At 39.6% G+C, this 21,774-nt stretch overlaps 1 protein-coding gene across 7 annotated transcripts in view; it reads left to right on the top strand.

Annotated features, from left to right (window-relative positions):
* The window catches only part of ATXN7L1 (ataxin 7 like 1), a 115,883-nt gene that overhangs the window by 91,313 nt on the left and 2,796 nt on the right, over nt 1-21,774 (top strand). For all 7 annotated transcript variants that reach the window (XM_080638867.1, XM_080638866.1, XM_080638868.1 and 4 more), the window contains 7 exons: nt 1,368-1,651; nt 6,575-6,657; nt 7,510-7,766; nt 9,784-9,976; nt 12,394-12,515; nt 15,635-16,580; nt 20,622-20,696. In XM_080638867.1, coding sequence (XP_080494993.1) covers nt 1,368-1,651; nt 6,575-6,657; nt 7,510-7,766; nt 9,784-9,976; nt 12,394-12,515; nt 15,635-16,580; nt 20,622-20,696 — 1,960 coding nt within the window. The remainder of the gene's footprint in view (nt 1-1,367; nt 1,652-6,574; nt 6,658-7,509; nt 7,767-9,783; nt 9,977-12,393; nt 12,516-15,634; nt 16,581-20,621; nt 20,697-21,774) is intronic.

The following is a 21,774-nucleotide window of genomic DNA, read 5'->3' as shown; positions in this document are numbered from 1 at the left end:
ATCATGTTGGAATCGAAAATCACTTGTCTCAATCTTTTGCTGCCAAATTGAGGAGGTTAATATTTGTTAGTGTCACAAATATGCTGTGATGGTAGTCAAGTTAGGAGAAGTTAGTTTTTTAAACTTTACTCTGAAAAAGACCAACGAAGCAAATGATTATATTGGGAAATTTTGTTTGAGGTTCATAAGATTTTATTAAAAATACATTATAGTAATTCTCAATTCATCAAGGATTTTAATAATTTTAAAGGGACCACTGTTGAGATTTCTGTGCTTAAAATCTCTCCTTGTTTTCAGAGCTTGTGTGTCATTCAGACACATCTGAGCAAATAAATTAATTTTGTATTTGTTTAAAAATATTAATACTGTTAGCAAACAACTTCATTATCACAGAATCACAGAATGGTTTGGGTTGGAAGAGACCTTAAAGATCATACAGTTCCAACTCCCCTGCCACAGGCAGAGACACCTTCCACTAGACCAGGTTTCTCAAAGCCCCATCCAACCTGGCCTTTAGCACTGCCAGGGATGGGACATCCATAACCTCTCCAGTAAACCTGCGCCAGTGTCTCACCTCCCTCACAGTAAAGAATTTCTTCCTAACATCTAGTTTAAATCTTCCCTCTTTCAGATTAAACCCATTCTGCCTTGTAAAAAGTCCCTATCCAGCTTTCTCGTAGGCCCCTTTAGATACTGGAAGAGGTTCTAAGGTCTCCCTGGAGCCTTCTCATCTCCAGGCTGAACAACCCCAGCTCTCTCAGCCTGTCTCCGTAGGAGAGGTGCTCCAGCCCTCTGATCATCTTCATGGCTTCCTCTGGACTCACTCCAACAGGTCCACATCTCTCCTGTGTTGGGGCCCCCCAGAGCTGGATGCAGGACTGCAGGGGGGTCTCACCAAAGTAGAGGGGCAGGATCACCTCCTTCAACCTGCTGGTCATGCTCCTTTGATGCAGCCCAGGATATGGTTGGTTTTCTGGCCTGCAAGCACATGTTGCTCACATCCTGGAGAGTTTAGTGCAGCACACACATATCTGCGTTTGTGTTAAAGGCATGAGACCATATATGTAAAAGGGTGTGTTCTGCTTAGTACCAAGGGCTTATTTTGTTTATGAATCGTAGAGGATTGGATCTTAAAAAAAAAAAAAGAAACCACAGTTCATTTTCATAATTCTCTTCAAAGCCAGATGCCTGGCTTTAGAAACTTTTGATTAGACAGTCAATAATGGTAGTAAATATTTCACCTTAGTCTGGCCTTAAGATATTGTGTCCCTTGCATCAAAATGTTTTGTATCTGTGAAAGCGAATAAAGTAACTGTAAATCTTTGGTACAGAAAATACAACCTGAAGGATTTTCTTTGGTTTTGCAGTGTTCCTGTTCCAGTAGTCAGTCTAGAGAAAATTCCTAACCTAGTGAAGGCAGATGGTGCCAATGTTAAAATGAATTCTGCAACCACTACCACCATCACCTCCTCCTCAGCGTCTTCATCCACCATACCTGCTCCAACTCTGGTTAAATCTGGTTTGACATCCAAGTCAGTGCCACCATCACCAGAAAAGATTCTGAACGGCAAAGGAATTGTAGCTCCATCGATAGACAAGAAACACCAAAATGGCACTAAAAGCAGTAACAAGCCTTACAAAAGACTTTCAGGTGAGTGATGTTGTACTTCATCTTCTGAGGTTGTCAGTCTTTCTTCATTACTATTTCAACAGCTCAGATATCTATAGCTGTAAAATGCAGTAGCCTGGTTTTGGTTTGATTTTTTTTACTGTAAGATGCCAGTTCGCATTATATGAAGAAGAAAGCTTCCACACTCTTAGCATGTGTAAAACATTTTCAAAATACACATTATATTAAGCTTGAAATTAGAGTGTTTCATGTGTTTCTTAACTGCCCAATAGGCCAAATAGAAGTTTTTAAGGAAGGAAATTCAGTAAAACAGAAAGGCAGAAGCCATTATGTGGTCTGGGTCTGTATACAATAAAAGATGTGCCTTGGTTGGGTGACGTCAGCATAGTCAGGATCAAATTGAACGGTTCAGGTTTTAATATTATCCACCAAGTCATGGTTCTTTAAAGAATCTTCTTTCTTGGTTTTAAATACTTCAAAATTCTAAGAAGATATGGGAAATGCTGGGGAAGTCTTAGAAGTCATAACTCCCTTTCACCCTCCTCCCCCTGCGGTTCCCACATGAGTAAAGACATTTGTAGTGTGGGGATCTTGAGTTTTCTCAGCAAGATGGGATGGTAGGGTTGAGGGATTAAATGTGGAAATGCCTTAGATGGCCTTAGGCAGGACAGTATTGAGAAGGTAGGTCCCCATGCAAACCAGCCACTGAAACACAGAATGCCCCGCCATGGGGAGGGCAGAGGCTCTGTTAGAAAGGGTGATGCCATCCACTGGGAAAAAGAATTATGTTCCATGGTGTTCCCCAGAGATGACTTGTGCCAGCTGTTGGGCAGCGAATAGAGAATTTTCCCCAGAAGCTGAAAATGTATTTTGTGGTGAATGGAAGGAAACAAAGTGTTTTGAGGGACTCTATATGTGTGTGTGTGTGTGTGTGTTAAGCAAAAGTAACTGACTCAAGTTTATGGCTTCAGAAGCTATGTATGGTCTATTCATCAGCTGGCAGTACTTTGTGATTTAGGCAGGAACTTCTTGTGTGCACTGAAAGGCTAATTTTGCTAATGGCATCATGATCCACATCAGCTCGTCAGCTTGGCAGAAAGTTAGTTCACAGGATTCCAAAATGTGTAGTAGTTACGAACCAAGTGTAAGGTGTACAAGATAAATGCTTTCATTTCCAGTTAATGAGTGTGCCCTGGTTTTTTGACTGAATATCAGGTTTATTTTTTTCATCTCTCAGATTTGGCAGCCAGCCTATGGTACTGCTGCCTTGGCTTGATTCCAAAGCAGTGTGAGGTGTTTGCGAGGGCTGTGTGGGGTGTGGAACAAGGCCATTGCCTTAAAGGATTCAGTAACTGATTGCTTTCTTAACTCCTTAAGGGTGCCATATAAGAAAACAGTTGTTCATTTATAGCCTTCCACAAAACAAAAAAATACTATGAGAAAGTAGCTGATAAGACTTTTAAACCTTACATTTCACTTGCTAAGATCCAATTTGTTACTCTAATAAAACCTGTCTCTAGTTAATTTAAAATGTTGCTTTCTCTTAACCTATTATTCCCTCTAATGGTTTAGATGTTCAGTTTAGCTAATAATTCTGAATTCCTACTTGAGCAATAGAAACTGATGCTATTTGAGATACTTATTTTCCCCATATCACCACATACTGCTGCAGGGCTGTAGGTGATATTCATGCCTTTTTTGTACAAGTGCTTGCTGAAATGTGTTCATAGAGGAGAATCATTTCTGTAGGGCCTTCCTTCAGCTTGCTTGCTTTTCCCATGGATGTGACTCCATCGCTGTCCTGTCTCTAAGCTGTTATGTGCAGTGTGTCCTAGGCTGGGGAGTGTTTCACTGGTGGAGATTTCTGCACAGCACTGAGAGTCCAATAGTTAACTTTTATATGGTTAACAAATCCACAGAACTGATACTTTTTTTTTACAGCTCCCCTGTCATGATCAGATTTGGAATCTATTCAGGCTTCTACTGCCTCATGTATTGATGCAGCAACAGAATAATTTAGCGATGATGCAAACAGAAGTCCTGAAAGCGCTGTAGATGAATTGCCTGTAGATTGTGTGTCACTATGATGGATTCCTCTCCATTATTATACAGGACTTTGCAAAGGCTGAGTAAAAGATCTTGGAAGGTCAATGAGATGATTATTTTAAATATGCCATAAATTTCATTCAGTTCTCATTAAAAGAAGGAGGCAATGCTTAGAGGATTTAAGTTTCCCTCAGCATCCTGCAGTCCAGCTATTAATTTTTGTAGCCTTTTAATAGGTCTGGCTGGTTTACATCTGTTTTCTTTCCTTTTTAGCATCCTCCTCTCTCACTCACACCATTTCCCTGACTGTGGCTGAAGTTTGGGGTTTTTTTGTTTGCTGAAAGCTGGTGGTTGGTTGGGTGATAAATGGACCTGTCCCTCTTTTCAGGAGCGCTGTTGTAGTGAGAGAGAGGAAACAGCTTGTGGAACCACAAAAGACGGTCTGTAGCTGCCCAGCATAAGTGGATCAGTGTTCCCTAGTAGCAAACTGCAAAAATACATGGCTTTTATTTTTATATATATATATATATATATATATATATATATATATATTTCTTTTCCCCCTAAATCTTCGTTAGTCCTTGTTCTCTTTGAGGTGAAGTTAAAAAATGCAGATGCCCAGTTTACCCCAAGAATATCTGTTGTATTGCAAACAGGAGTTTGAGGCAATTCAGTTTGGGCCCTTCCTTTCCTTTCAGTGAGGTGATAAAGAGTGCTCTACTTTGTCCACCAAACATAGTGTTTAGTGTGCTGTGCTGTGCACAGGAAACCTGGGGTTCTCACACTACACATTCCTAATACAGTGGTAGTCAGAAGCTGCATTTTGTTATTGGTAAGAATGTGAAAATACTCCTGTGTTACCTAAACCACACTTGTCTGCAGCTGTTCATGATTTCACTGGAACAGCCACACACACTTCAGGCAGGACAAGTGGTTCCCTGTTATTTCAGTATTTTCTGTTCCTCAGGGAAGGTGTGTGATTTTGTTGTTTGGTATTTGGCAGATGCTTCCACTTTTCCTGACTATGGCTTTCACTTTTCCTGACTGTAGCTCCCTATGTTGTTTTTACCTCGGAATGTTTTCCTGACAAGTGGCTTTGCTGTAATCAGTCCTGCAAATCTGGCTTGGGTGGGACACTCATACTGACAAGTAGCAATCTGGATGGATGCTCCCAAAGGAGCACTTCTGATTTTTGAAGTACATTTCCCCATGAGTCCAAAACAGTCCTCGCTTGGTGACTTTCAGAACACGTTCCACAGCCTTACAGTTACCCTCAGGATTTTTCATTTGAAGGCATGTTTGTAACCTATATGGTTTATTTGGTGTTTTTTCATTTGCGCTGAAGGTTATTAGATGGGTGATTCAGGAAACTGTGATAGGAAGGAACACTGTGCACTCAAAAACCAGGAACAATTAACTCTTTCGGTTCATGAACGTGTTTTCATTCATTAAGTGGAAAATAATATTTATTGCATTTAGTCATACAGAGCTACTTCTGTTTCTGTTGTCATAAAGGCCACAGAAACTGCAACGACTTGTGACAGATTTCAGTCCCTTCATCAAAAAAACAGTACCAACTGTTTTTTCCAAGCTCACTTTTTGGTAGGTCTCTGCTAATAAGTTAATGACAGAACCATTTCATGTTTGCTTTATTGTTTTGGAGCCCACATAGCAGAATACATAAAACTGCTAGTAACTGTGGCACCTGGATGACAGTTGTTGTCTAATGTAGACTGCGTGGCCTCATGTGTCTTCTTCCAGCTGTTCTGCTTGCTGTGATGCTGTCATAACATTGCAGCATAGCTGTGAATTGCCTCTTCCTCTTAGCTCTGATTTGTTTGTTTATAAAGAATTTTTAGACCTTCAAATTAAAGGTTGCATTTGATACAGGGTATTTATTGTATCTGACTGTAACACCGCTGTATAGTTACAATAGGCTTTGGCAAATAGTTGGTATTCCAGTATCAAACAAAAGCAAACCAGGCTGCCAATTAAAACATACCATGCCAAGGCATATAAATGTAATGGTAGATTTATTTTTTCTTTCGGTGGCATAACTACAATGTGTAAGTCCATTGTTTTGTTACAGCTCTACAGCACAAACACTAAAAATATATTAACATGACCTAAAGGAGATGGTTCCGTGGTATAGACATACTAGAATATTAATGAAAATAAAATATGGAAATACAGTCTATCAAATATTAGTGAATTTTTAATGTTAATCATGAGTAGAACTGATGTAAATGCCTTTTATTTTTTTTTTTTTTAATCACCTCTGCACACTAGAAACTCCATCCCTCCTTCCACTTAGGGAAATAAGACCTAGCATACACGTTATATTTACACAGACTTAGGGGACAGATTCAGAGATAAGTTTTGTTTTCAAAATGCCATTAGTAATCTTGCCTTTACTTTTGAGACACCACGGGTTGTTTTTCAGAGTTCTGAGTGTGTCAAAGAAATGTTGGTGAAGGCATTTGTGATATTTAGCCTCTGCATGTCTCAGCCAAACTGAGAAGCTGGATTTGCACACACAGTATTTTGTGGTCTCAGAGACAGCCAGCGTCAGAGGGGGAATTGAACTCGTGGGTGTTTGGCTTGGTCCTATGTTTGGGCCACTCTTCAGAGTACAGCCGTGTAAGCCCACTTATTTCTGACAAGTCTGTGACTGAAATCCTGCACGAAATAGTTTGAAACATATAAGGACAAAACATACACAACTGTAAGAGTGACAGATGTGGCACAGTTGTGGGGTGCTGGGGTGGAGATGAATGGTTCAGGTTGAGCCTGGTTGAATTAAGTTTATCAGGCAAAATTTATAGCTACTCTGGTTAAAATTTCTATAATCTAATTTTTTTTTTTTTCTCCTTTTTCTACTCACCTCCCATCAAACAGAAAGAGAATTTGACCCAAATAAACACTGTGGAGTACTGGATCCTGAAACAAAGAAACCTTGCACAAGATCGCTCACCTGCAAGGTATTTTTCTTAGAAGATAAAATATTAGATGCTTTGTTATAGTTTAAATCCTGCCACAGTAGCTTGAGAGGTCATACCTGCTGCTGTCTTACAGACAATGGGTATGGTATTCATACGCTGTCTTCAGGTAATTCTTTTGAGTAATTCTGTTTCTTTGAATCAGAGCATCTGCATTATTCCACTGATATTTCTAAAAAGATCTTTTTTCTTGTCATTTTGTTATGCAAAAAGCATTAAAGTGTCATGTAGAAGTACAAGCACTACCTTTAAATGCTCCTTTTTTGGTTCATGTGTGCAATGATGTTATAGTCAGTTTTTAGTAAAAAAAATATAACATGATTTTTGTATTATAAATTACTTGGAGGCTGCCCTTGTGATAGTAATAAGTCTGATGTCAAAAAGTAGCAGCAGTGTAAGACGTATTATAATGAATATTTGCATGTGCCTGTACTACCTGTCAGTAGAGGTGATCAGTTAAATTCACTTTAAAATGTGTTTTTTCAATCCAATGAGATCAATTTTTCATTGTAAGTTAAAAGCTACAATGATGTTACTTCTTAATGCTTTAAAATTATTGGAATTATATTTTCTGTCTTGGAAAAGGTAACTCAGTAAGACTCGATTATATGAAAACATTTGCAAGAAGTAATTTTAGCCTTGATGTTGGCATTTCTTAAGAATGACTTCGTAAATTCTCAAAGATAATGTAGAATAACAGCTTTATTTCCATAACTGTGGCTAAAGTTGTTTGAAGTAGATTTTATCTTTTAGAGTTGTGGTGTATCGGAAGTATAGAGGACTCATAAACAATGTCATGCACACACAAATGCTTTTTAACCACCCTATTTTTAGACTCATTCACTTAATCATCGACGAGCAGTTCCAGGCCGTAAAAAACAGTTTGACATCCTTCTAGCTGAACACAAAGCTCGATCCAGGGAAAAAGAAGTTGCAAAAGACAAAGAGCATCCACCATCTGCAAGGGAAAGCTATCAGAGCCAGCCGACACCAGCACAAGACTCTCTGTCAGGATCTTCAGTGAACTCTGGGCAAGAATCTAAAGTAACATCTCCTGCAAAATCTAGACCACCAAATTCTGTACTTCCAAGGTGAGCAATTCTGCAGTGTGGAATGTTGCATTCTGAAGGTGCTATAAGAAATGTCTTAGTCTTTGGTACAGCTCATTTTATAAGCATTCATCACTTCTTTAGACTATTGCATGATAAAACATACAAGATTTTCTGCTAGCAGTAGAAGATAGACTATGCTTATATAAACCTAAATCTGTTCAGGGTAGCCTGTGATCTGACTGGGAATAAGGTAAGGAGTGATGTCCACCCTAGACTCAGAATCTCAGACTGACTGCATTTTTTGGCTAAAAGGGTAGGAATAATTAGGAAAGGTCACATTCAAGTCATTCTGGCACGCTTGGGAATAAAAGTCTATTTACATGAATCAGGGTAGGTGTCAGTGGGGAAATTCTGCACATTTATGTAGAATATTTTCTGCAAATACTTCACCAGTTGCATCAGTGGAATGTCTTGTAAGAAGGGGGATAATTTAGTGTAAATGACAATGTAAGCAGCTTAAAGGTATTGATTTGAAACTCTCTGTAGCCATGTCTTTACTCATTTTGGAAATTTTTCTTAGAAAGGGGAAAAAGAATCTTCAGAAAGACAATGCAAAGATATGGCTTTAGGAAAGCTAGAGTGAGGTATCGGATCTAATTGGAATTCTAATTATGCTCTGGTAAACTTCCCATATGTTTTGTTTGGTTTTTTTTGGTACTAGCTTTGGCTGGAGCAAATAGAGGTAAACCAGTTGGTTTTGTTCATATTTATCTTGCTTCACATTTCTTTTCTTGCAGAAGCCTTGGTCAGGATTGGGTGCCCATTTAGGGGCTCTTGTACTAAGATAGTCTCTATTTCAAAGAGTTATTTTTTGTATTTGCTATCTCAAGTCTTATAGAGACAGCATTTCCAGTGTTTTCTGTGTGTTCATTAAGCAGTAATGACATTTTATTTGTACAGTGTCAGAGGTGGGTCTTACAGAGTGTGAGTGAAAGGACAGCAAAAGAATACCCACAGATAAATTGGTGAGAAATCTGCATAATTCTTGGACAAGGGGTGACTTTACACAGTCCTTACATAGAGAGGAGCATGGAAGGACAGGCAGGTGTTTTTAGTAGGTGTTACGGTGAAAGAAGCAAAAGTGGAATGCAATTGAATGAGAGTCAGCTGAAGACATTGCAAAGGTAGTAGATGAGCAGGATTTTAGCTGTCATACGTTATGTTTGTATAATCTACACTTCCATGCCTGCTGTAGTGCGCCTGTTCTGTCCTGTCTGGTTTTGCAAGCCCTGTGCCAGAGGAAAGCCTTGCTACCTCTCTGCTGGGAGCCAGCAAGGCTGCAGCTCTGCTGCAGGAAGAGGTGGTGTAAGTGCTCCTTGCTCTGCTGAGGTAGAGCTTGCCATTTTCCTGGTAGTGACTTGGCTTGACCTCCACGATTTTTCCTGAAAGCTGAGGAGCGCTCACACAATGTATGCTGTGCAACAGCAACTGCAGCAGTTATTTCTAGCTGATGGGCATTGGTTAGCAATCCCTGCTCAGTTCAGAAGAGGGCACCTGTCCACAGTCTTAGTGACTGCTGTGTCCTGACAGCATTAATTCATGAGACTGAAGATCAGATTTTGCTCAACGTAGACATCTCCTCCAACCTCAGAGGTCCACATACATACTTGGTTGTGCAAACTGTAACTGAGAATCCTTTTCCATCACCGCTGCTAATTTGTTTCCAAGCTACTTTTGAAAGGCAAGGCATCCTCATGCCCTGTGGTGTGAAAGCATTCCCACTTTGTTCTAATGGATTTTAGACAAAGATAAACAAAACCTACATGTTGTAAGAGGCAAATTTAAAATTTCAGGCAATACAGAGGTGCTTCTGCTAACATTAACTGGGTGATAACCCATGATACATTTCTGATAAGACCAAATGTCAGCTATTCTGTTTCTTTTACTGTCCTTTATGTGATCATTTCTGGTGTAATTCACTTTGATGCTTCACTCTGGCAGGCAGGTTTGCAGAGCCTTTGAGCACTGATGGCTTAAACGTATATTCTTCTTCTAGACCATCATCTGCAAATAGCATAAACAGCAACAGTTCTTCAAACCACAGTGGGTACGTACCAGAACTGCCACTGCCTTCCATGGGAGGAGATTTAACAAGCAGATTGTCCAGTGATGAAGGAGAAGCGGATGGAGCTGAAGAATCTGAGAAATTAGACTGTCATTTTTCTGGACACCATCCCAGACCTCTTGGGGTATGTGTCTGTCTCTGGCATGCCTTGCTGTAATTCTTCTGTAGTTAGAGAGGGAAGGAAAAGAAGTAATTTAGCAAAAATGTAAGGAATGAGGGCCTTACACTCTGAAAACTGTGTTCTAAAGAAATCAAATACATTTAACAGGAAATGGTATGGATGGGATAAGGTAGGAGGAAACGACTGGTTAGTGCATGTGACAGAGAGGTTGTAGAACAAGATGAGCAGCCAAAAATCACAAGTTCTAGTTTTAGATTTTCCTCTCAGTAGATTGCAATGCATGTGCAGTTCTGCTCAAGTGAGGAAAGCTGCACTGTTTTCACTATGACATGAACAGATAATCTCTTTGTAATCATAGTTCTTACGGAACTGTACCTTGCAATTGGTTGCAGCTCTGAAAATCATATGGCAAGAAAGGGCTATTACAGTGCTTCACTGATTTTTGTCATCCGGTTTGAATCAGTAATTAAGTATCATTTAGGTGAGTGTGTGTGGACTTAGAAGCCATTGCTTCATTCATCTAAAAATGGAAAGTCTAGAGTGCAGCATAGCCCGTCTGCTTTGGTGGTGGCTCAGGTATGTGCTTTTCTGGCAGCTGTTTTTCTCTCTCCCATGTTGGTGAGAAATTTCATGGTAAGTAGTAAGAGCTGCCTTGTGGCATTATCCCTGCAGTGTGAACTTGTTTACACTGTACAAACCAAGGAGGAATGGGAGAACTCTTGAACTTTTAAGCAGTTGGTTCTCATCAAAACTGAGCCAAGGAATGAAATTAATGATGAGTTCCTTTATGTATTTTCCATATGATATACAGAATAAAACAAACACTGTGATAACTGTAGGATTGTCTGTATTCCCTAGAGCAAAGGAGATCTTGTTACTGTCAGACCAGTAAAAAGTATGAGCTGAACATAAAATGACTGTCAGATGAAATTCTGTATTTGGTCCTTACACAGAAAAGAATTATTATTATAGGCCATATCATACTGTGATATGCAGGAACCTCATGCTTCCTTGGTACTCTTGTATTCTGCTTTGATTTTGCTGACTGCTTCTCTGTGAATTAAAAACTAAAGCTTCACAGCATGTATGTCCACACAAATGAACAGTCTTGTACAGGCATCATCAGTGAGGCCTGGCTGTCAATGGCCATTCTGGTTTAGGATCTTTGTTCTGTTTCAAGGCATATCCCACTGACTCATCTGTACTTTGAGATCCCAGCGCCTCCCAGATGAAGCAGTTACTGGTAGTGCAGCTGTTCTTAGTCCACATCAACAGGAAGTCAGAAAAGATGGTATAAATCACCTTCAGCACAAGCTTCTGCTAACTTGCTACATGTCATATTGAAGTGCACTGTTTACCTCATAAAGTCTGTCTCCCAGCTAGGTGGTAGTAATTGATGGGGAAAAGGCAGTAGCTTCTTAACCTGCCTCTTAGTGATAGCTTGTCTGTGGCACTGGGAGGTGAGACTAGTTTATCAGCTTAGGTGATGGTTTTAATTAACCTGTTTAACCTTGTCATGAAACAGATGCAAGATAAACAGGGAGTCACTACTCACTATCCAGTAAGCTGAAGGTACTGTAAACAGATGATGTTCTACTGCATCAGCTGCTTCTGCTCTCAGACAGAATCTGGGGACTTGGTCCCTGCATGGTGGAGCGTTGTCTTATTTTCTGAGGATGATTTACAACGGGTTTCTCTCCCACAAACACGTTTTGCGGCAGTTCTCTGTGTGAGATCAGTAAGACTGGACTGAAGAAGGGTAGATTCCTGATAATTCCATTTCAGTGTAGTGTAGTAGGACTTTTCAGGAAGTTCCCCAGAGGAAGTAGAGCAAATATGCCTGAGCTCTGCGGAACTCTCAAAATATTTACTACTCCTCTAGATGATTTCCATACACTGTGAAGAGGGTACCCACTGTTCTGTTGTGTATCACAGGTGCCATGCATAGTTATACATTTACTAACCTGTCACTGGTTTGTTTATTAAGTAGATATTAAAGACATTCTTGTTGCACCTTTTTCCTCTTCAGTTATATTTTTATTCCTGTTACACAATTACCAGATTTGATGTGTACAGAATGGTGAAACTGCCTTTCAGAGGCAGTAAAGAGTATTAGTAGGCAGAACTGATTCTTAACATTACCTCAGCATTTATATTCTTTTCCTGTTGCACACAGGTGCCTGATAGCAAACTGACTTGTTAGTGAAATATGAAGTATACTTGACACTGAGCTGAAACATTGTGCACATATTCGTACATCATTAAAAAAGCATTTATGCTGTAGGTAGTGAAACTCACCTTTTTTAAAGGTGTTTTATGTGCATGAGACAAATTACAAAGATGTTCCTTGATCTATAAATGAATATTTTATAATGTAGATATATATGTTTTAAGCAATGTTGAAATATCTTTTCTTTCAGTTTTGTTCATATGGCAGTCGCTTAATGGGAAGAGGGTACTATGTTTTTGACAGAAGATGGGACCATTTTCGATTCGCGCTAAACTCCATGGTAGAAAAACACTTGAACTCACAGATGTGGAAGTAAGTGGGGGTTTTACACTTGGTGGGTAGTTTAACATTTTTAATTCTGTAAAACTTCTAAATTAAACACTCCATGGGAAGCATTTGTAAAGTTACCTCTGTATTAAGGCATAGCAGTAATACAAGTACAGATTTTCTTTTCTCTCTTAAGGAATACACAAGCACAACTGAACAATCTCCTATTCTGAAGTAAATTTGCGCCAGATTTAGTACTTTTTTTTAGCCCCTCTGAATCTGGGGAGGGGTAATTCAGTAGTTAACATTAAAGCATTAAAACTCAGTGTTTTCTAGGTTTGGAGATATGGTTTGATATCACATAGTTTTGTAACACACAGGTTAGATTTTGCCTAGACTTCTATACCTGTATCATGCGCTCTTATCACCCACTCAGAGTTTGCTCTGTAAGACTTGTGTTTTGTAAGATCAGGAACACAGTACACACTTGCCTGTGCGTAAGATGGAATGTGATAGTTTTTTAGTCAATAGCACCCTTGCTGGCTGTGAGGCCTTAAAGTTCTGATTATTACTCACTGTTGAAGCCCCTCTATATCATGTGTGCAGGTTCCAACCACTATACGCTTTGACAGCACAGGTACATGAAAATAGACTGCACTAATAAAAACCATGCTAATTCTTTAAAAAAAAAATCTATTTGAAAAGCTTATGCCATCTGCAGGTAGGATTGTTTGGGTTTTTTTGGGATATTCTGCTACAGCATATGCATACTTCCAATGTAATGACACTAAAGTGCAGTGTTTCATGTCACTGTTTATTATCGGGACTGTGTTATATTCATTGGATGGCAGCCATTAGATAAACACGGTTTGCCTTTTATTTAAATATATTTTTGAAACACTAAAGCTCGGCTTGTCTGACTAACCTGGTAACTTGATGATAACAGTGCTACTGTGCTGGGAGACATAGTTTGGAAATGGTTGGGTATGCCATAAAAGGGCCAGTGTCATGTCTATTTAGGGACAGATCAAGCTTGATCTGCAAAGGGGTTCCTCTCTTCTACTTTGTAAATTTGGCTGTTAACTAGTGTCTGTCACCTTCCACAAATAAAACTACTTAGTTTTCTTAAATAAGAAGGTTAAAACTTGTTATCTATTGGCTTTGTTTGTTAGGACAAACAAAATGTGTCACTAGTACCACTACTATCACGAAAACCAAAAATAAACTCTCTAGTAGTTACATGATACAAGAAATAAACAGGCCTCATCCTGCTCCCCCTAAATCCAATTGTAAATGTTTTCCCAAATTCTAGCTGTTTATGTAATCTCAAATATTTTAATGAATTCCATCTGTACTTACTTGTCTGTGTAACACAGGAAGCTCACAGTGCTTAACCCCTATAATATTTCTTCTATTGTCCTCAACCCTCCTCTAGACTGATTTGTTCCTGTCTTCCCCAAGCAGGAGTATGGGTAAAGCTGTTTTATAACTGTTGCCTATGCAGCTCTGTAGTTGGAGCTACAGGTACACAGATACCAGGCCATGTTTTGAGAGCGATAATAACATTTACAAAGTACTTTTTATCCCTAGTTCTCAAGGTACTTTACAAAGGTGGGTAAGAATTATCGGCCCTTCCTTAAAAATGAACTGAGGAATGGATCTGAGAAACAGCTCTGTTCAGATAGCAAATTGCAGGCAGTAGGACTTCCTCATTTCTGGCACATGAACTCTATGTAATCCCTTATGTAACTGTGCCATAAACAGTGTTCTGTCTGACAGTCTCCAAAGGAGGAATACCAGGAGAGAACACTTGTAATTAGGATTTGATTTATGATAAAACAGCACACCCAGTGCTGCTCTTTTGTCATACTTCTTTGAGGGCAAGAGTAAGCCTTTAAAAACTAACGAGGTGTCAGTAGTGAGGATAACAAGGGCAGAGTCATGGTGATGTGCAGCTTCTTAACAAAGAGAAAGAGGATTAAACTGTGAATTAAATTGTATTCTAAATAATGAGAAAAGCTCACATAATTTTCCAAGAGACATTATGGAAGTCTGGTTCTTTGTTAACACTGAACTAGATAAAATAATAGATGATGATGGCTGAGCAGAAAGGAATTTTAATACATTCTACTAATTTCACAGGAATTATTATTAGATTTTATTCTCAGAATAGCACTCAACTAGTTACAAATCTTATCAAGCTTTGTTTAATAATTTGTCGATTCTTCAATATCAGTGAAATTAATCAGTAACTTACCTAGCTAATCCCATCTAACCAGCTCCCAGATGAGCTGTTGGGAATACCACTGCATTTGGAAAGGGATGAGCTTTCCTCTTTAAACTCTGTGGTTAAGTATTTCACAACCCCCTAGAACTGGCTCATTTACTACCCTCATTAAATCTAACCTGTGAGCTTAGGTTGATGTGAAAATAGTTCCAAACAAAACATACACAATGAGTGAAACAGAGTGCCTAGGATCTCTGTAGAGCCCAGCATCAGGCATTTTATTTGTATTATTTGTTTGGTAAAACTGGAGAGGAAAAAAGGAAATTGAATTCATAATAAAGTGATTAAATTGCAATGCTATGCACATAATTGCTACATGGGGCACTTGTGCTGAAGTGGAGCTCAGTTCTGGTTTAACTGAGTTACACAGTTGAGGACTTGTGTGCCATGACAGAATTGTATAGGGAAAATTACGTTGCATGGTTCTTTATCTAATCAGCCTCTGTTAGGTCTCTGCTGCCTTCACAGATTTAATGTGCTCCATTTCAAAATTAATTTTTAGGAAAATGTACTTCACAATCCAGCTTTCCTGAATCTTTACAATATTAAAACACTTGTGGTTTGGGGTTTGTTGTTTGTATTAAATCCCAAGGAAACCTTATAATGGAATTGCAGGTTAAAAAAGAGGAAGGAAAAATCACAAGCAAAAGCGTTTTTAAGCTGTAGAATGCAGAGCTGATTTTGACTGGTGAATATGAAAATACATGTGAATGGTAGAATAGGCACCAAAATTGGAATTATCTAAGTTTGCCTTTTTTTAACAAGTTGGTCCTTCTCAGAAGTTGTTTCCTATCTGCATTGTTCAGATGGATTTTTTTATGTATCTGAATGTTTTCTTTTTTCTCTTTTCCCCTCCCCATCCCTCTTCTTTATTTAGGAAAATTCCTCCTGCGGCAGATAGTCCCATGCCTTCTCCAGCAGCACACGTCTCCACTCCTTTTCCAGCGTCAGTCTTACAGCCTTTCAGCACCCCCAGTGCGGTGTATATTCCTTCAACACCTATCAGTTCCAGAATTACTTCTTCTTCTTACCTAATGACATCAGCCATGTTATCAAACGCAGCCTTCGTGACAACGTCGGATACAAATTCCATTATGTCACACACTACAGCTTTTCCTCACATGGCTGCAAGTCTAAGTATCATGGACTCAACTTTCAAGGCGCCATCAGCTGTGTCACCAGTGCCAGCAGTCATCCCTTCCCCATCCCACAAGCCATCCAAAACAAAAACCAGCAAATCCTCAAAAGTGAAAGACCTGTCATCTCGCGGTGATGAGTCTTCAAGTAACAAAAAGAAAAAGCCGCAGTCATCATCCTCATCGTCCTCGTTATCGTTGCAGACATCTTCCTCGTCTTCATTTTCAGGGTCCCACAAAAAGAACTGTGTCCTGAACCCCAGTTCGACTTTGAACTCCTATCAGGCTACATCTTCCTATAACAGTATGTCTGTGCACAATACAAATAACGGAACAAGCCCACTCAGTGCCAAATCGGAGCCCTCAGGACGGACTTCATTATCAAGTAGTTCAACAGACTCAGTGAAACATATGAGCATGGTAGTAAGCAGTATTGACTCTTCTAATCTGTCTGTATCTTCTCTTGTGCATCACTCAGGGGACCACTCCCTGGGAGCACATAACGCAGTGTCTTCTCTACCCCTTTCTTTTGACAAATCAGAAGGAAAAAAACGTAAAAACTCTAGTTCTAGTAGCAAAGCCTGTAAAATCACTAAAATGCCTGGTATGAATAGTGTTCATAGAAAGAGCACTGCCAACCTTATTTCTGCGGTGCCAGATCCTACAAGCAGCTCCATCTCTCGGCAGGTAAGGGACTCTTCCAGTTATTTTTATGCAGGTCATATCTGATTTGAAATGTTTCATGCACTCTGAAAAGAAAATACTATGTTTGCCTCAGATTGGTTTCCATCCCACAACTTACTTTCTAGGTTAATACAGGAACATATTTGTATTTGTTTTGTACCAATCAGAGAAAGATGTTTTTAGAGTTTTAAAATATATATATATCTACTTTCGTAAATATTTTAATGAGATTTTTTATTCAATTAATAAAGCAGCCATTTGTATCTCTGAAAGTGAAATGGAATGTCCAGAATGGATAAAGAATTTTTAGAGATTTTTTTTACCTTAATTCTCATCTCTGAAATAAATGGTGTCATTAAAACAGGAAGATAAGAGTCAGCATTTCTGTTTGTTTCTTTTTCCCAAACTTGTGGCTGATTCATTTCTTAATGTTACACAAGTCTCCTCTTTGCTCTGATGTATAAGGCTTACATCTACCTTTCCCCTGGAGAGGGTCTGAGGTGCCTGACCTCAGGTGGTGTTTCCTGTTTGAAACAGGAAACATAAAGAAATTAAGATCTTAACCAAGATGACCTTTAACATTTGGTTATCTTTTGTAGTGTGCCTGTGTTCAGAATATTGAAGTCAATGCAGCAGATAAGGTTACACATTCTTGCTTCACTGTCACTAGCAGTAGAACTTCGACTGCTCTTTCGGTGTTGCTATATAAAGACAAAAGAATATGTGAAGTAAAATTTGGTGGAAGAACTGCCAATATGATCTTTATAATGATCTACTGTTTGTTCTGCTTCTGTGTCCAGTGCTGTGCATTGCACAGAAAACACAGCTTGGCCCAGGCTTCTGGAAGACAAAACCACAGAAAATAGAATACCTTAGAAAATCCAGAGAAGGGAGCTTAGGAAGACTTTGTTTGTTTGTGAAACTCTCATTTCCTAAGGATGTTGCATATAAAATGGGATTTGGAAATGGAGAGGGTAGGATCTTGAGCAAAGGAATCCATAGGTAATAGCAGACAGAAATGGGAGTGGCAGAGGGGGATAAATGAATTGTAAAGCTGGTACAGCAGACAGAATGAAGATCTCAGAGAATGGCTTAGCAAGTGTATTTTCTCTTTCCGACTTCCAGCAGAGGTGCAACTGAGATGACTTGTTTGGCTTTTAAAAATGGATAGTGGCATTGTCTTTCTGTTTTAAGCCCTTTAAATGTTTCCATCAAAGAGAACTGATCTCTAAGTCACTGCAGTCAGTGGAGGATGCTGTAAGCTTTCCATTCTGTCACACATCTGATTTTTGAAATACGTGTGGGCCCAAAAAGATTAAATTGCCCTGAGATACACGATCTCAAGTGGGAAGAAAAAGTAAGTACAAATGGTTACTTTGGTACAAACATGGGTACTAGGAAATGGCTTGTATTGTCTTTTCACAGTACACAGGCTGCATCTGTAACTAGAGCCGTCTGACGAAGGCTTACAGATACATGCAGGAGGTTCTGAGTTCCAGTTCTGGCTCCCCTAGTGATTCAGTCTGTTCCTGTGGGACATTCCTGGTCGGTTTTGATGTCTTTCAGCAGGTTGCACAGTAATAGAAGTAAATAAACCTCAGAGGATCAGTCAGACGTCTTTTCTGAGTATTTGTAAAGATGTAATTCACACTAATATTTTTTTTTTTTTTAAGTAAAAGCTTAAATGTATGTAATGTGTAATGAAATGCAGATTTTTAAACAAGTTTTTCTATACACGCACAGGTGCATGCGCATATATATACACATACATGCATATATGTGCATATATATGTGAAAGTTGGTCACACTTTCCTCTTGCACTGCTGGTCTTTGGAGCTACGTTAGTAATCAAAAATATGAGATAAAGTGGAGTTTGTGTTTCAGGTGTCTGGCTGGCAGCTCATTGTCCCTGACAAGGATACAGAATTGTACGTGATACAAAATAGACATTTCCTACTGTTTATTTGTGCTCTAAATAAATGAAATTCGTACCCACTTAAGCTTATGGGTCAAATAATATTCTATACTCTACAAGTGAATATTAAAGCTCTGGAGAATACAATACTTGAAATCACTTTTAAGTTGTGCTGGTTTAACTTGCAGTGTTCTAGAAATGCAATCCCAGTAAAAATTACACCAGAAAAATCAGCATTACTTAAAATCTTGCCCCTGTTCCCTGATGTAGTAGGACAAATTAAATTAAAAGACTAAGAACACAGGAAGGAGATTAAGTCACATAGTCTCAGTTTGGGGTTTTTTCTAATTCAATTCAAGTCTGGCCTAGATAGATATTTGAGCCTTGGCCTCACCCTAGTCCTTTTGTAATGGTGTTGCCATCATTAAAGACCCAACACAACTTGGAATCATTCTTATCTTCATGGAGTGCTGTAACTGTTCAGTCTGCCTGATTCGTCCTCCTATCTGGGGCACTGCACCCTGAGTGCAGCTGCTCCAAGCCTGACCTCAGTGCTGCAAGCTGTGCTGCTCCCTCCTTCGTCCCATGTCCAGAGCCAAGCTGTTAGTTGTAACAGCACTGCATGAACGAAAGCCTGAAGAGGTCGAACATTCCCTCTCATGATTCTAGGATCTCAGCAAGTCAATTTCCTAGTGGTTGTTGTGAATTTTATTACAGAAGGGTTTATGGATGTTCTAATGGTGGTTGTAGAGAAGAAAGGTTTGTAGCATCGTGATGTTCTGAGCGGCTAGGAAAGATTTTACAAGGTTGTGTATCTTTGGTCAGTATTTGTATACTGAGGAAAAGGACATTACTACCTAGAGAACAGCTGTGGCATGCAAAACAGCAAGCTAAAGGGACCAGGACAGTCAGAGGCCTAGCCTTTTACTCTTTGTAAAAAGAAAAACTTGAAACACTTCTGGATAGCGTGTGAAGAGAGAACAGAGTTTTAAACAGTTACAGTGTGAGAAGGGGCTGATATGGAGAGGGAGACAAAGGCTGCCTTTCATGTATATGTGAGATGGCAAAATAGCAAATGATGTTGCAGAAGGGAAGGAGAAAACTGATGTTGGTGAACACCCCGCCAGGCAGTGCCACAGTCCAGTCTATTGAGTAACAAACTTGGAACTGCATTTCTCACTGTTCAGAAGGCAGGCCCTTGCCACCTCTCTACCAAATAGTAAAAATTGATGTTGCTTGAAGTCCACTGACCTTGTGAATAACTGTTCAAACTCCAGTCATCTGCCCTTTGCAGGCAGGTGTCCATGGTTCATTTCTGTCAGCCTTGTAACCCCTGAGGAACTACTCCTCTGACTTAACAGCCGGCTCCCCTTTCGTATCACTGCAGAAATACCTACTCTATGTGTATGGGTCATTGTAGGAAAAACCTCAGGCAGAGTGCTGTAATGTCTCAAGCATTGAACTATGCAGATTGACTACTGCAATGTTTTAACTAAGTACTTTTCAAACGTGTGTATGTGTACTGTCAGTTTGCAGTCATTCCCAAAGAAATTCTCTGATGCAGTAAATTCATATAATTGCAAATTTAAACCTCTGGAGTTTGATTCTTCTGGTTAATATTTGCAGTATTGAGAAATAATAATAAATGAAGATTCTAGAAGGAAGAAAATGGAATACCTTAGGGCATGCTGTGGTGCTTGGCCTCTTGCTTTGAACTCCCCAGGAGCAGGGAGGGTCTCTGGGGAGGAGTCTGCGAGGGTGAGCACTCTGTGCTCTGGCAGTGGCTGACCAGCTGACCTGCACTAAGTGACTGCAGGAACTAGACAAACTAGTATTTCTGTGTAGAGAGGTGTGGCTTTGCAATCTGTATTCCCTAGGTAACTGTTTCTTACGTTGTTTTCTGACCTGTAATAGTATTTATGTGCCTTTTGAGGGTTTATTTAAAGTATACAAGCTCTGAGAGATAATTATGATTCTATCTGAAGTGTATCTTTTGCCGTAGCAAAATACCTGTGTTCCAAATGCGAAGCAATTAGTGCCACTTTACACAGGAAAGAGAAAGCCATTTCCAGCATCTGCGTTCAACTGACAAATATGCCTCTCAATGCTGCTCAATTAATGTCTTTCAGATTGGAAAAAATAGCAGTGTAGCTTTGTCACAATCCAGTCCTTCGAGTACATCAAACCCTGTACACAACAGACAAGTAAGTTGCTTTAAAAAAAAGTGTCTGTAAGCAGTTTTGAAATACTTTATACTGTAAAACCTTAAAATACCATTTCTTTGTGAATGCAGTTCCTTATAGAAGCTGTCTTCCGGTGAACTGACATTAGATTTCTCCTCTCACATAATTTTTTTTCCAGCTATTTTCTCCTTCGAGATTTATAAATAACAAGTTTCCTGCTTGTTTTGTACCTGTAATACGCCTCAGGTTGGCTTATGTGCTGCTCGCTGGCTGTTGCTTTGTTGTGATACGAACTGAGCAGCAGCAGCACTGTCTGTGCAAGATCCAAATTAGGTGGATGTGGGTTTTCTGTCCAGCCTCCCCTGCTGAGCGAGATGGCACAGCAGAGTCCCCACACTGGCACAAGAGGGACAGCATTTAAAAATAGGCCACGACTGAGAGCAGGAGGGAGGACAGACCAGCACAGAGAAGACAGGGCACTTGGCTATTCAGAGAAACTAATCTGAAAGCATAGCTTCGCTAAGCATAATCCGAGTTGTTCTCTGACTGAGAAATCCTTAGCACTCTCACCACAGCTGTTTATCACACAGACTATGAGTCAGGTAAAGGTAGGAAACTCTGTAGCTCAGCTTTTTGTGAGGACAGGCACTGGACCTGTGATCCAGCCCTCATCTGGCTGCAGGACTGATAGAGGAGTTTAGTTTTCTAATATGGCCCCTACTGTTTGACTCTCCCAGTTAAGTAGTTTATCAAGAATTTTTTATCAAGATCCTTGATATGAAAAGGTTTCACACCTCAGCAGGATGTAGCCACAAGTAAACAGCAATTCCAAAGGGTTTTTTTATAGGACCAGTCAGTATTTTAGAATTCTGTTCTGTATTCTAGCTAAATTATACAGGAGTAATTACTCCAAATGTGCTCCTTAGTTTCTGCTGCGTAGACACAAGAGTAATGGTTGTCGTAACCCACAGCTGTAACCCCCATTAAAAATACTTTGGATCAGTCGCATCTTAAGATGAACCGCCAAACAGTATAGTTATTGTTTTCTTTTGGTGCTGAGTGCAAAGCAGTGTACAGAACTGCTGTGAAGGGAAAAGAG

The sequence above is a fragment of the Psittacula echo genome, assembly GCF_963264785.1.
Source record: "Psittacula echo genome assembly, chromosome: 1".
Taxonomy (NCBI): Eukaryota; Metazoa; Chordata; class Aves; order Psittaciformes; family Psittacidae; genus Psittacula; species Psittacula echo.
Note: the sequence above shows the minus strand (reverse complement) of the source record. Positions and strands in the feature narration are given on the sequence as shown.